The sequence below is a fragment of the Cavia porcellus genome, unplaced genomic scaffold (genome assembly GCF_034190915.1).
Source record: "Cavia porcellus strain 051 isolate PalLab524CR breed Dunkin Hartley unplaced genomic scaffold, mCavPor4.1 scaffold_9, whole genome shotgun sequence".
Lineage (NCBI taxonomy): Eukaryota > Metazoa > Chordata > Mammalia > Rodentia > Caviidae > Cavia > Cavia porcellus.
In genome coordinates, this window is record NW_026947492.1 from 79,630,220 (window position 1) to 79,643,538 (window position 13,319).

The 13,319-nt window shown below is 42.8% G+C and overlaps 1 protein-coding gene across 1 annotated transcript in view; it reads left to right on the plus strand.

Moving 5' to 3' along the window:
• Nucleotides 1-13,319, plus strand: part of Slc5a12 (solute carrier family 5 member 12) — a 51,367-nt gene that overhangs the window by 8,587 nt on the left and 29,461 nt on the right. Inside the window, exons 2-6 of the mRNA XM_003464997.3 lie at nt 4,445-4,510; nt 5,891-5,942; nt 7,062-7,129; nt 10,938-11,092; nt 11,203-11,343. Coding sequence (XP_003465045.1) covers nt 4,445-4,510; nt 5,891-5,942; nt 7,062-7,129; nt 10,938-11,092; nt 11,203-11,343 — 482 coding nt within the window. The remainder of the gene's footprint in view (nt 1-4,444; nt 4,511-5,890; nt 5,943-7,061; nt 7,130-10,937; nt 11,093-11,202; nt 11,344-13,319) is intronic.

The window sequence follows — 13,319 nt, forward strand, 5'->3', positions numbered from 1 at the left end:
GTTCAGATAATCTATCCTTAGTTTATTTCAAGCTGTTATGCCAGTGTTTGATAGAGTTTTTAGTTTCCTGGTAATCTCTTTGAGCCTGCTTCATGTATTCTATGTTTTCTCTATTTTCTCCATCAAACAATTCTGCCCTTTTTTTCTGTTCGTCCATTCCACCATCTGTTTTTTCTTGGGTAGTGCTTAGCATTTCTCTAACTATTCTGCTTATGTCTTGCTTCAGGTCATTAATCACTTCATTCCTGAACTCGTCTATGGAGCTCTGGAGATAGCTCTTTATGTCTATTGGTGCTGTGTCTGCTATTGCCTCTTTCTCAGGATTGGGGGCCAAAGAGCCTTGTTGCTCCCTCATCCCATATTCTTTGTTTGTTAAGTACAAGCATATACAGGAGGCCCAGCTTCCTTCCCTGTCGGCCACAGTCTGTTTGAATTTCGTTGGCTAGGTGTTCCCGCCCACTGCAGCGCACCAGGGAGTTAAGGACCAGGCAGCCTATGCGGGGCCCACCCTTCCAGGTCAAACTAATGAAGGCCTCACTGCTAGGGTGCACCTCCAGGCACTGGGACCTGTGTTGTGCTAGCCTACTAGGTCTCAGCCAGCAGTGTCATGTAGGCTAGACACTGCTCACCAATCCCGCTTGAGAGGGGGATATGTGACTGAGTCACTACAGCACCCTGTTCCGGCAAGTCTGCCTGGTCCCAGAATATCCTCTGTTGGAGCCTCCTAGACCATGGAAGAGTCCCAGTTTCCCTCACTCACTGCAGGTCGATGCACAGCTCCCCGCCTATCCCACTTTCAACTCTGTTCACCGATTCCCGTTCTCAGAGCTTTTGTGTGTCTCTCTCACTGTGGAGCCGATTCAGACGCAGCAGCAGCAGCAGGAAACTCAAATCGCATCTTCCAATGGCGCAGGCTCCAGCTTCCATGTTGAGGCTTTATCTGTTCCTGTCATAGCACCAGGATTGCATTCCCAGTTGGTTTCTCTCAGCCCAGTTCATTCTTGGGTCAGAAGGGTATATCTCCTCTTGCTTAGGATTCCTCACTCTGCACCATTCCTGGATTCTAAGCTGGGTCCCTCAGAGAGCCTTGGTAGCTCCTACTATCTGTCCGTCATGTTCTCCCGGAAGTCAGTTGCCTGTATTTCTAACTAACTCAGCTGCTTTTTACTGTGTTGACAGCTCAAAATTTAGGTTTCCCTTCATGCCATTACTTCAGTGTCTACTGTATATCAGGTATGAGTTTGTGTTCTCTAAAATTGAAGAATGAATTTTAAGAATTGATAGGATTATTTCCAAAAGATGAGAAGTATAAAAGAAAAAGAGGCCTTTATTCTGAGAACACGGACAGAGATGACCGGCACCCCCTCACCGCTGGTGTCTGGCGATCTTTCCTGGAAAACTATTTTTGGGAGAGGACTCCAGCAAGCACTAGGCAGGTAGCAAAGTGGAGCCTGGAGGAGAGGAAGTCAGAGAAGGCTCAGTTCTCAGCAGGTTTCCACTGTGACCCATGGGGTGCCCTGCTACTAGGCATGTAAAGAAGGTAGAAAGTGGACATCAGGAACTCCCCTCAGAAAGACAAGGAAGGCTGTGCATTTTCTCTCCCTTCTCTGTAGTCACTGGCTGCGTGCCCCAAGCATTTCTAATTGCCCTGATCAAGCTTGGAAGGAAGCCCTCAAATAGGTTCATTCAGATGCCACCTGCATGCACTGGGACACAGTGCCAGCAGCTAGGTCTGCTGCACCCACAGTAACTAACACAGCCATGATGATCTCACTGTGCTCTGAGCCCTCTACTTGGGATGATCACACACTTGGTTGCTTCTGTCACACACTTGAGAAATGATATTTCCATCCTGGATCAGTCAGGGTTTACTAGAGAAAAAGGCACAACACAAGATATACAAGTGAGTAAGAGATTAAAAGATTCGCTTGCAGTGGTCAGCGCAAGTCAGATGAGAGTGTGCAGAGGGCATATGCACACTGGTGATGCTAGAGGGTTCAGTCCAAGGTCTGGAGCTCATTGCAGTGTTCCATGCAAATCTTTATCAAGAGCCCGATGGGCTTTCATCCTGGAAAGATAGAGTCTACACCAGAAGGCTGAAGAATCCACCCTGGAAGCTCAAGCATCTGCCCTAGAAGCCTGAAGAGTCTGCAAAGGAAGCCAAGTAGACTGTGCTGGAGGCCAGAAGATGGCGCCCAAGCTGACGATGAAGAGGAGCCCCTCCGAGGAACAGAAACAAGTCCATCTTTCTTTTTTTTTTTTTTTTTTTTTTGTCTTTTTCGTTTTTATCGGTACCAGGGATCGAACTCACGACTGCCTGCTTGCAAGGCAGGTGCTTATGCCGCTGAGCTAAATCCCCAGCCCCCAAGTCCATCTTTCTCACTGCCCCTTTACAGTGTCGAGGTGTTGAGCTGTCCTGGGGTGGATCCTCTGCACTCTAGAATGTAGAACTTCTGAGCCAATTTGGCTAAGTTTCCAAATTTCTCAAGTTAACACAATCAACCACCATGACAGCTCCTGAGTCTAGTTTATACAGACTCAGGGAGACTCAGGGAGGGCCCTCGTGCAGTGAGGAGTCTGTGCAGTGAACTTCTTTTCCCAGAGGTGTGGGATGGAGCCCACATGTCCTCAGCATGGAAGTTTTGCTGTCTTCTACCCCATAATAATAGATATTTTAATAGAGAAATCCCAAGTAGAGACTACACCCAAGAAATTGAATGTTTAAGTCATTTGTTTCTTTTAAAACTTATTTTGTTCTTTTGTTCATCCAATAGATGTTTTCTTGTGTGTTGGGAGACATATTCTTAGATGGCTTCTAGACATTCATGTTTGAAAATACTCACAAAAACCTTTCCTTACAGCCATCAGTCAATCAGACTCTACTAGTGTTTTCATAATCCCTTGTAGCTCTTCTACTATCAATAGAATTTTATTTTTAATTGTTTAATAATTAGTAATGGTTAGCTCATATAAGATTTTCTGGTGATATACTCAGTACACTGGACTACAGTGTAGTTTCAACTTGGTAGAAGGGATACATAAATGTTTCATGGGTCCTTCTTTAAAATAAGGAGAATTGTAACTCAGTTTCCACTAACTCACATTTTCTAACTGACCCTGCTAATGGTCGGGGGAGGAAGAAAGGGGATGGGAGGGGAAAAGAAGTGGAGAGAGAGGTCTCTAAACCTAATGCCTAGAACCTGTGATATGGTCAAAAGCAAGAGAGACATTGGGTCTAAACATATGGGAAGTAATTACTTTGCATTATCTAAGCGATCGTAAAACATACACACAATTACTGCACATTTATGGGAAGAGGTAGTACAAGACAGATAAGAAGGCAGTAGGGCTAAAGGCACAAAGATTAGGGTGACACAGTCAAATGCTAGGGCATCAGCCGCCCCAAAAAGCTCTGCAAGGCTAGAAGCAGATCCGGGAGCTGCACAAAGGAGCACGACCTTGCAAACGCCTTGATTTTGGCCCAGTGAAATTCATTTGCTCTTCTGGAATCTCTAAATGCAGGAGAGTAAGTCCTGCTGTTGCTGTAAGTCACCAAATTGATGGCAATTTGTCACAACAGCCCTAAGCTATTGATCTATAAGTAACCTGAGATAAAGCCAGCACCAGAATCACCAGTGTGCAACTGATCGTTACGAAGAATCAGTATCAGTGTTGCAAGAGCTCAGCGGAGAGAACCAGAGTGAGAACCAGGGTAAGGACAGGAGTCACAGCAACTGAGCCACTCTTCCAGAGTGACGATTCAGAATTTGGGAAACAAATTTAAAATTCGAAGGAAGAACTCTCACACTGAGAGCTCCACCTACACAAAGGAAAGTTGGGATGCTACCGAATGTGTTAGTTAAACACACCTTAATGAATTTACATGGGGAATAAATCGGGGTGAGGGTTAGGGTTATGACTCATGAGGCTAAGCGTGGGTCATATGGTAGAGGCTGTGCAAGACCAAGCCTGAGCTGTGCACTTTGTAACAACAACGAGAATGATCCAGGATGTGGGGAAGAAAAGCACCATGCCCAGAGCTCTGCATTGAGAGAAGTGATGCAGCAGAGATGCTGAGGGGATGGATGGTGGGCGAGGCTTGTATGGGGAGACCAGTGAAGAGGCCTCCGCGGTACTCCAGAAAAGAAAATCAGAGAGCTGAGCTACATTTAGGGCAGTGCGTATATAACAGGAAACGGTGACTTTAACTGGTCCTGCAGGAAGAACCCTGGGTAGGAGGAAGTCAGAAGCATGAACAGGAAGTGAGTTTTAATCCATGCTGGGCATTAAAAACCCATGCCCAGTGCAAAGACTCACAGCATGACATCATACTAAAAGTCTTTAGTGCTTTGCTTAGGGAAATACCAAAGGGACAAAACAAGCCCTTCTTAGAGCCCCTGCCCAAACTCGCTGACCCTGTGTGTGTCTCTCTCTGTTCCTCCAGTACCTACAACTGCGCTTCAACAAATCAGTGCGCTACGCAGCCACCATCATCTACATTGTGCAGACGGTAAGCGAAGGGCTCCTGCTGACACAGAAGCTGGGGTTCTAAGATCCAGTCGGGGTTTTGTATATTTGGGGCTAATTAACACAATTTAAGGCCAGACTTAGTACTAAGAAGCCACTGCTTTCTTCCTAGAGAAGTGTTTTTAAGACACAGGATTACCTTAAGAGGCATCTGCACTGCATAGATTCCGTATACAGCACTGTCTCGGTTACTTTTCTCTCCTTGCTGGAACAAAATACCTGATGCTCAAAATGAAAGAAGGAAAGTTTTATTTAGCTTACACTTTGTAGAGGTTTCAGCCCATCATCAGCTGGCTCCAGGGCAGTGTGACGTGGATGAGAGGCCACAATTCAAGGTGGCAGAAGACAGCAAAAGTGGCAAGAGCAAAGGAGAGGGAGAGCAGGTCTGATTTCCTCCTTATACTGTGAGCAGGTTACCCCTCCAGGGCGGTGCAGCACTGGCACCGTCTCCACACCCTCCTCTTGCATAGACTGAGGGTGTTTACAGAGTGAGGACTCTGGCCCCCTGCTGAGTCACTTAGTGAAACCTCTAAACTTCTCAATCCTCAAGTTGACACAAAGTATCAACCTTTGCAAGTGCCTAGACTACTAATGAGAAACAAATGAACATTATAAGCCATAAAGACAAGACAAGCAGTATCCCTGTTTCACTCTTATGGGGATTCCTTTGGCATTTGTTGGCTTTGGGGACCTTCGTGCCCCACCTCGCTCATTAGGTGCTTTCTGCTAGCAGGGGACTTTCTCTTCCTTAATTCAAATTCCCCCTGAGTGCCTGAAGGGACTAGGAGGGCAGCCACAATTTCTTGAGCAGCTCATAGGTGTCAGTCTTTTGAAACCCTGCCATGCATCTTTAAATGCTGGAAATGCACATAATATAAAGCCAAAAGGGAGTCCTTTTCCACCAGGGTAATGACTACAATTTGGTGAATTAGTGGGTAAATTATGCAGGACATCCTGGCCACCAGTTTTCTCCGTGCAGTTCTTTGTCTTCCCAGAGTTTCTCCACCTCCACGTTGAGGCCCATAGTTGAACAAATTGCTGAAGAGCTTCCCTGGAAGTCAGCCAGGTGCCCACAGATATGTGTCAGAGGGGAGCCAACAGAGGAAGGGTAAAGAACTCTGCTGTTAAAAATGTGCCCAGTACCATGGATCTCAAATTTGGCAACAATGTTCAAAATTTAACCCCCTCCCTCAATCTGATGGTCTGAACATGGCTCCCAGAGCTCACTGCATCTCCATGGTGAATGGGTTCAGACAGAGTAGGTGGGAAGGAAGTGGATCTCTGAGGCTCAGTAAGAACCCTCCAGCGTTTCCCCTCTTGTTTCTCTTTTGTTTACCTCCCCTCATTCTTGTTTCCCTACCAGATTCTCTACACAGGGATAGTGGTGTATGCGCCTGCCCTGGCTCTCAATCAAGGTGAGTCCCTGATGCCCTGGTGGGCACATATCATTACTTTTATGCCTGATCTCATCTTAGAGAAATGACCGTGAAACACCTTGTGGCAGGTGACCCTTGGTTAGGCAGGTGTGAGTCCCTGCAGTCCTGTCTCCAAACATCTTTGAAATTAAACAATGCAAAGAGATGTTATTCGATTTTATCTCATGAAACTCAGTGGTTCTAAATGCCAGCTTGATAACTATTTGGGGAGGGGTTTGTTTCATTGAAATGATGGTGGCTTTGGTACCATTGCAGCACAATCACTAAGTGAAGTCATCTAAACATAAGCACCTTTTCTTAGTGGTTTCATGAAGAAGCTAATCTGAGTGCAAGAGTAACAGTTGCTTATAAATCACGTGAAGATGTGCAGTTAATCCTTTCAAGAGAACAGAATCCTAGCTGGGTGTGATGGCTCATGCCTGTAATCTCTGTACTCAGGAGGCTGAGGCAGGAGGATCATTGCAAGTTTAGGACCAGCCTGGACTGCAAAGTGAGCTCAAAGCCAGCCTAAACTGCATAGTGAGACTGTCTCAACAAAAGAAAAAAGAACGAGAGAGAGAGAGACAGAGAGAGAGAGAGAGACAGAGAGAGAGAGAGAAGAGACAGAGAGAGAGAGAGAGAGCAGAAAATAGACTCCTAGAAACAAAAATGAAAGGAAAATAAAAAGGAAAAGAAATTTCATGGTGTAAATTTGCTATACTGGAAGTTCTCCACATCTACTTTAATTGGAATATGTACTTATCTTGAAAAGGATTACTTTCCCCACTCATGCTGCTTTCTGATTATTCAGACTAACTTTGTTATCAAAAAAGAACAAAAACCAAAAAAAAAAAAAAAAAAAAAAAAAGCAAAACAATTGGATCGAAGATAAAAATTACAGAATCTCAGGAAAAAAATTGACAGAACACTGAAACTGGTAGCCTGCTTGAGGTGCGAAAACCTCATCTTTTTCAGAGGTGCTAAAACTTAATGAGGAGAAAGTGGAGTGATTTCCTATAGCTCACAAGAACACTGACAAATACATTGTGACTTTTCTTATAAAGCTTGCTCCTTTGCACAACTGGGAGAAACTCCTTTAATGTTCTTCTCCTTTGCTAGTGACCGGGTTTGACCTCTGGGGCTCGGTGTTTGCCACGGGGATCGTCTGCACCTTCTACTGCACGCTGGTAGGTACCCAGCAGGGGAAGCTACTGAGCGATGCTTCCTAAGATGGGGAAGGTGAATGTCTGCAACAGGGCATCTAATTATCCAGACATTACGCTTCCGAAATTAAATAGAGGTATCCTGGCTGATCTGTCAGAGTCACCTGGTGATGACATTGCTCCATTTAAAATTCCTTTCTGCACTAGCAGCTATGAGAATTTGGGCACTGAACTCAGGTGCCGAATTCAGTCAAGAAAATCACGCCTTTGACAGACAGTTTAATGAAAGAAATAGCTCCCTGGTCAGAGAACAGATGACCCTCTGACATTCTCAAGAAATAAATCTGCTTCCTAAACCTGTTGATAAATCGAGGGCAGCATTTGTACTTCAGTGTCTACTAGCTGAGAGATAGGGAAGGCATATGTGTGTCATCCAGGATGTTTGATGCTTTAGAAATTTAATCATTTCACAGCTATTTTATCTGCTGTTTATAAATGAACCTCAAGTACCTTTAACTTTTAGCTTTGCATATGTTCAGTTTCCAGTAAAGGGAGCTGAGTGGAATTGGCCATGTTTATAGAATTTTTAAATTTAGTTTATCTCAACAAATAAGTCATTGAACACCTATTGTTTGCTCCTGTCCTACAACTGGAAAATCCTTCTCTTCTGAATCATTACATCATGAGCTGGCTATAATTAACCTGTGAAGGGTGGAATCTCTTTAGGCCTTCATAAAAAAGTAGAAGTCATTGACACATTATCATATAGCAGACTGTCTCTGTAGTGTGGCATTATGATCACACTACATTGCCTTTGCAATATGTCACATGTGAAGACACAATTTAAAAATGTCTCCCTCTTTCATTTTTATCTTTGCAAATGCACCATTTTGTCACATCAAAATTCTGTCTCATCTTCCATTCCATTCTTTTGATTATGGTTCTCATAAGCCTCTTTCGACCTTAATTAAAAAGAAAGATTCCTCCTCTTTCCACCTGAATCTGTGAGATGACTTAATTCCTCTGAAAAGAAAAAGTGGAATAGAAGAAAAAAATTAAATGTGGATCCATGGCTTTTTGATGCATTGTTGGGATTATACAGGATATGCAAAGGAAATCTCTTTCCCAAAATACAGTAACAAAATAACGTAATCAAATAATTTAAATAATAACAAATAATTCAAACAGGTTACTAGGGATGGTATCTGGAAGAAATGAGTAGGCAGAAAGGATGGGGTTGATTTCAGGACAGGTGCTGAAAACATCGCTGCTGCTGAGCCCTGGTCCATTTGCAATGTAAGTCAGGTGAGTTCGGGACAATTACACTAACCGGGGTCACTGAGAGGAGCTCAGGGTGTTGGAGGTCAGTGACAAATGGGGCTCTTGTGAGGAAAAAGATGCAAATCTGCTCTGCAGAGTATGAGGGACAGTGCAATCCACATCTGGTCAGAGTCACAGAAGAGAAGCAAACAGCGAGAATGGAGGAGACACTATTTCCAGAAAAGATAGAGCTTGAAATTCTTCAGGACTGAAAGAAGTGAGAATATGCACAATTGAAAAACACAACTCTAATGGATATAGCAGGGTCACAGAGGGGACAGAGGTACCAAATACATAAATGCAATGCTTTTAGCGGGGGCAAAGGGACACCACAGGCAGGCTTTTTAGCACCTGCAATGGGAGCCAGAGACAGTGGAATAGTATCTTCACAGCACTGAGGAAGAACAATTGCCGAGCTCTAATTTCTCCACAACGCTATCTTTCAGGAATTGAAATGCATCTAAAGCCTGCACTCACATTGCAACTTTTCATTCCAATAATCTTGCGGATGCATAATCATGTGGGGAAAAGTCAGTGGAAGAGATGTAAAAACTAACCTATTCTTGTGATCCAAAATGCACAATAAAATGAGGTAAAGGTTAGATCCGAAGCAGCACAGAGTGGTGAAATATACAAGAGGAGATAAAGTCTTGCTGTGTGAAAATCAAAGAAGATTTCATGGTAGCTGCAATCTGATTGATGATGAATATTTGGAAAAGTAGTTTGTTTTCTTGCATGTCAAGCTGAAGTTTTAGGTTTATTCAGATTTTCCTGTAACAAATGTCAAGCAATCTCTGAAGGCTGGGAATTTTGATATTTGGTTTTCATATTACTAAAATCTGAAGTTAAGATTCAGGTTTGGAAGGCTTCACATCTTGCAAGGAAGTCGACACAGTGCCATCCTACAAGGTGGGAGGTGAGACATTTACCGTGCCTCAAAATATGATTGGAACAAAATACATAAATGCAATGCTTTTAGCAGGGACTTGAATGTTTAGTTTTAAATTAAATTTTAATTACAAAAAAGGTTGGGACAACCTGGTGTCTTTTTTCTTCAGAAGCTAAAGATACAGCTTGTCATCTCTTCACAGAAGTTCTTGACACTCTGGAGGAGTAACTGGGGATGATAATTCTATTTTTTGATTTAAAAATATCACATCCTTTCATTTTCCTCGGGCTCACGCATTTTGAAAGTACTTTCTTTATCTGTCACTTCATTTAATCTTCCCCTATTTGCTCATTCCACCCGTGCCATGGCCCCCAGGGCTTTTCTCTATGGAGTACCACTGTGCTCTCTCCTCCTCCCTCCTCTTCCCAGGCCACATGTTCTCACCTAGGATCCTACATCAGGAAACACTTGGGAGGTTTCAAAAGGCGCAGCTCAGGCCCCCGGCCCATGGCAATTAATTTAGAATCCTTGAGGATGGGATTTGGACCTTGTTTAATTTTCCTTTACCTTCCTCAGGTGACCTTAGCGGGAAGACAGATTTGGTGACCACGTTACTGAGCTCTTGCCTAAATGCCCTATGTTAGGTTCTACTATTAGCTCCGTTTTAGGGGAACTGGGTTCTTCACCTCACCATTTGACCACCCTGTATCTCAAAAACTCCTTCCTCATGAATCTGCAATCTAACATTCCTGCCTAGTTTTGTTTTTTTCAGTATGCTACCATCTCTTTCCCCCAAAGTTCATTCATTGTCACTAATTTCATTAAAACGTCTCAAACTTTACATGCTCTAGCCAGGTGATTCTTTAATTCTCTTCTTCATTATCTGTGTTGGTGGAATCACAAACTATGGTGGTTTTGGTCATTCAAATGTCTTTCAAATACATCACATTCCTTCAATCTCTACCTTACTTCAAACTTTCCACTATCTTGGGCATGAGAAACCGTAATAAACTCAACTGGTCTCTTGAATCCCCTTCCTGTGAGGCTTACAATACATCATCCACACAACTACCAATAAAACCACTGTGAAGAATATCTCTCCTTACTGAACTCTCCTTACTGCTCTCTCCTTGTTCTTGAAAAATCTGTGAAGTAGCCTCATCACCATCTATATGCTCTGGCCTTTAACAAATGTAGCAGCCTCCAATCTGGGCTGGTTGCCCTTGGATCTGTATGTAATATTCTAGCTTTCTTTCATTTCCTCAAGGACCTCTAGTCTTGCTTGACACATACTTTCTCAAGGTCTGGTCAAGGTGCCACGTTGTATGATCCTCTAGTAACTCATCTTTTGTGGTATTTTTCACAAGTCTAAGTTAATAGCTATCTTGCTATCTATTATCCACTTCTCCTATTAGATTATTAGCTCTATTAACTTAAAGAAGAGACCTTCCTTGATTACCATTTTATTCCCATGTTTGACATTGATGATAAACCAAATAAAAGATGACCTATAAAAGTTACTGAGTCAGTGAATGAGTGTCCTTATTGGTAGGAAAACTGTTCAAATTGGAAATGGTGTCAGGTCTTAATCTCAATCGCTCACAATGACTCTCTTCATTTCAGGGAGGATTAAAAGCAGTGGTGTGGACAGATGCATTTCAGATGATTGTCATGATTGTGGGCTTCTTAACAGTTCTCATTCAAGGCTCCATTAAAACCAATGGATTCCACAATGCACTAGAGCATGCTGGAAATGGATCCCGACTGCAGATAGTTGAGTATGTCCCATTCTACTTTTTACACTCTGGGAAGACTTAAAACTGCATGCTCTCATCAAGTGACATAACATCTGGACCCCCAAGGTACATCTGTGTTCTCTGTGTCTCAGTTTTGATGCAGATCCTCTCCGGAGGCACACGTTTTGGACAATCGCAGTTGGAGGCACGTTTACATGGCTCGGCATCTATGGAGTCAATCAATCCACCATACAGAGATGCATCTCTTGCAAAACAGAAAAGCATGCGAAGCTGTAAGTTACAGATCAAGCAAATGTTCTGTTTCCTTTTACCTTGTTTAGTTCTTACTATATTCTGCGGGTGGATGTGTTCCTGATTCTTACTATAAATTTCTCTGAAAACAGCCAACAGTACCTAGGACAGGTCATTCCGAAGACTCACAAAACTGGCAGGCAAGGCAGGATTGCACCTGAGGTGGACATGGAGGAATTTCTGTCTCACAGAGCCCCTGTCCAAGGTCCCAGCCTCCTGCTCCAAGCAGAAGGCCCTGAACTCTTCCCAGAGAGAGTCTCAGAGCACATTTCCCAACATGATTTTATGGTATTTTCAATGTATAATTTCTTGTTTTCACTAAATGAAACATAAAATCGCCTGGAGATGAATTAACGCAGTTTTGCAAGCTGAGTACTGGCTGGAGTGATATGCTGCTGCAAACTGTGTATCTCAGAACTCAGAGGAAGTGAATGGATGTTTGTCATTCTTTCCTTCACTGTTGACACAGCCAAATCCTGTTAGGGTAACATCTTAACAGCTTCTCCACACACATGATCATCCCCTGGCAAACAGCGGTAGCACTAAAAATGCATGGGATTTTGATCTTAAAGTTCATTAAATTGAATTCATTAAAAATGTAGCTTTAAGATAAACAGGGGTTGAACATATCTATAAAGAGAAGATTTTGATGAAATAACTTCTCTATCAAATCCAGAGTTTGATCATTTGTTCTCTCTTGTTTATTACTTATTGTTGAAGCAGGATCTTGCCAGGTTCCCAGGCTTCTGTGCTCATGTGACCTCCTCTCGTCAGCCTCCAAGTACCTGTGGTTATGGGTGTGTGTCACTGTCCCCAGCTATTAAATCATTTTATTTTAATGTCATGAACTTATGTGACTTTCTCTTGTAAATATGCTTTATTTACCCCTACTAAATATCTGTGCCTGAGGGGTTGCAATCATCTTTTTAATCCTCTTTTTCTTCACAGTGTCAAGAATAATGCATTGTGATTATTAGGTATTTATCATTTACTTAAAAAGTAACGCCTTGACGAGGTCATCCTTGTATGTGTACTCACAGCATACACACACCGAAGAATTCATGTGTGCATGTGCATATGTGTGTATGCATATTATTCTGCAAAACCTCAAAGCATTATTATGTGGTTAATTTACTTCAAGCACAACATCACTGCAAAATCACCAGATAGATGCTTGAAGTTTGCAAACTGATTTATTAGAAATTACGTGGGTGTGAAATTTGGCAGAAAAGGAGAGATCGTCATGAAGACCAAAATGTACACATTTTTCTAGGCTTTTAACACTGTTCTGCAAGAACAGCCATCTTTATTCTTAAGTCCAGGTCAGAGCTGTGATTGAAATTTTTTGACAGTGAAAATAGATGGATTGTAAACACTCTTTAGAAAGATTTCCCCAAGAGCTGTAAGGTGCATTAAATCACAATCAAGGGGAGAAAATTATCCATACATTTAAGTGCACCCATTGTCCTCGTGGGGAACTGGTGTGAGATTTGTTTATCACTAAACTGCAGCCTGAAGGACACTTCCTGGACAAGGAGTGTCTCTGAGTCATGGTGGACTCTAACCTCTCGGATTCTGCAGAACACTGACTGAACCGTTCTGCTCTTGCTTTGTTATCTGACTGTCTAATATAATCAAAGCACTCCTTTGGACCCTAGAAGGGGAAAAAGAAACTAAACGCTGCTACTTGGGGAAAACACACCATATAACATAGGTAAGTGGAAATGAATAAAAAGTTGGTAATGAACATGACCATTGGTAGAAACCAGGAGTGGCTCATTCATTGTGCAGGAATGTGCAGTTAACTGCAAGGCCAAAAATGCTGCTTCTTTACCAAAGACAACCTTATGTGAGGCCAGATCTTCCTTACACCTGTAAATAATATCACCTAGAAACTCATTGGAAAGCCTTTGTTTCTAGACCCCAGCGTACCTCTCAGGACCATGGATGGTAAACA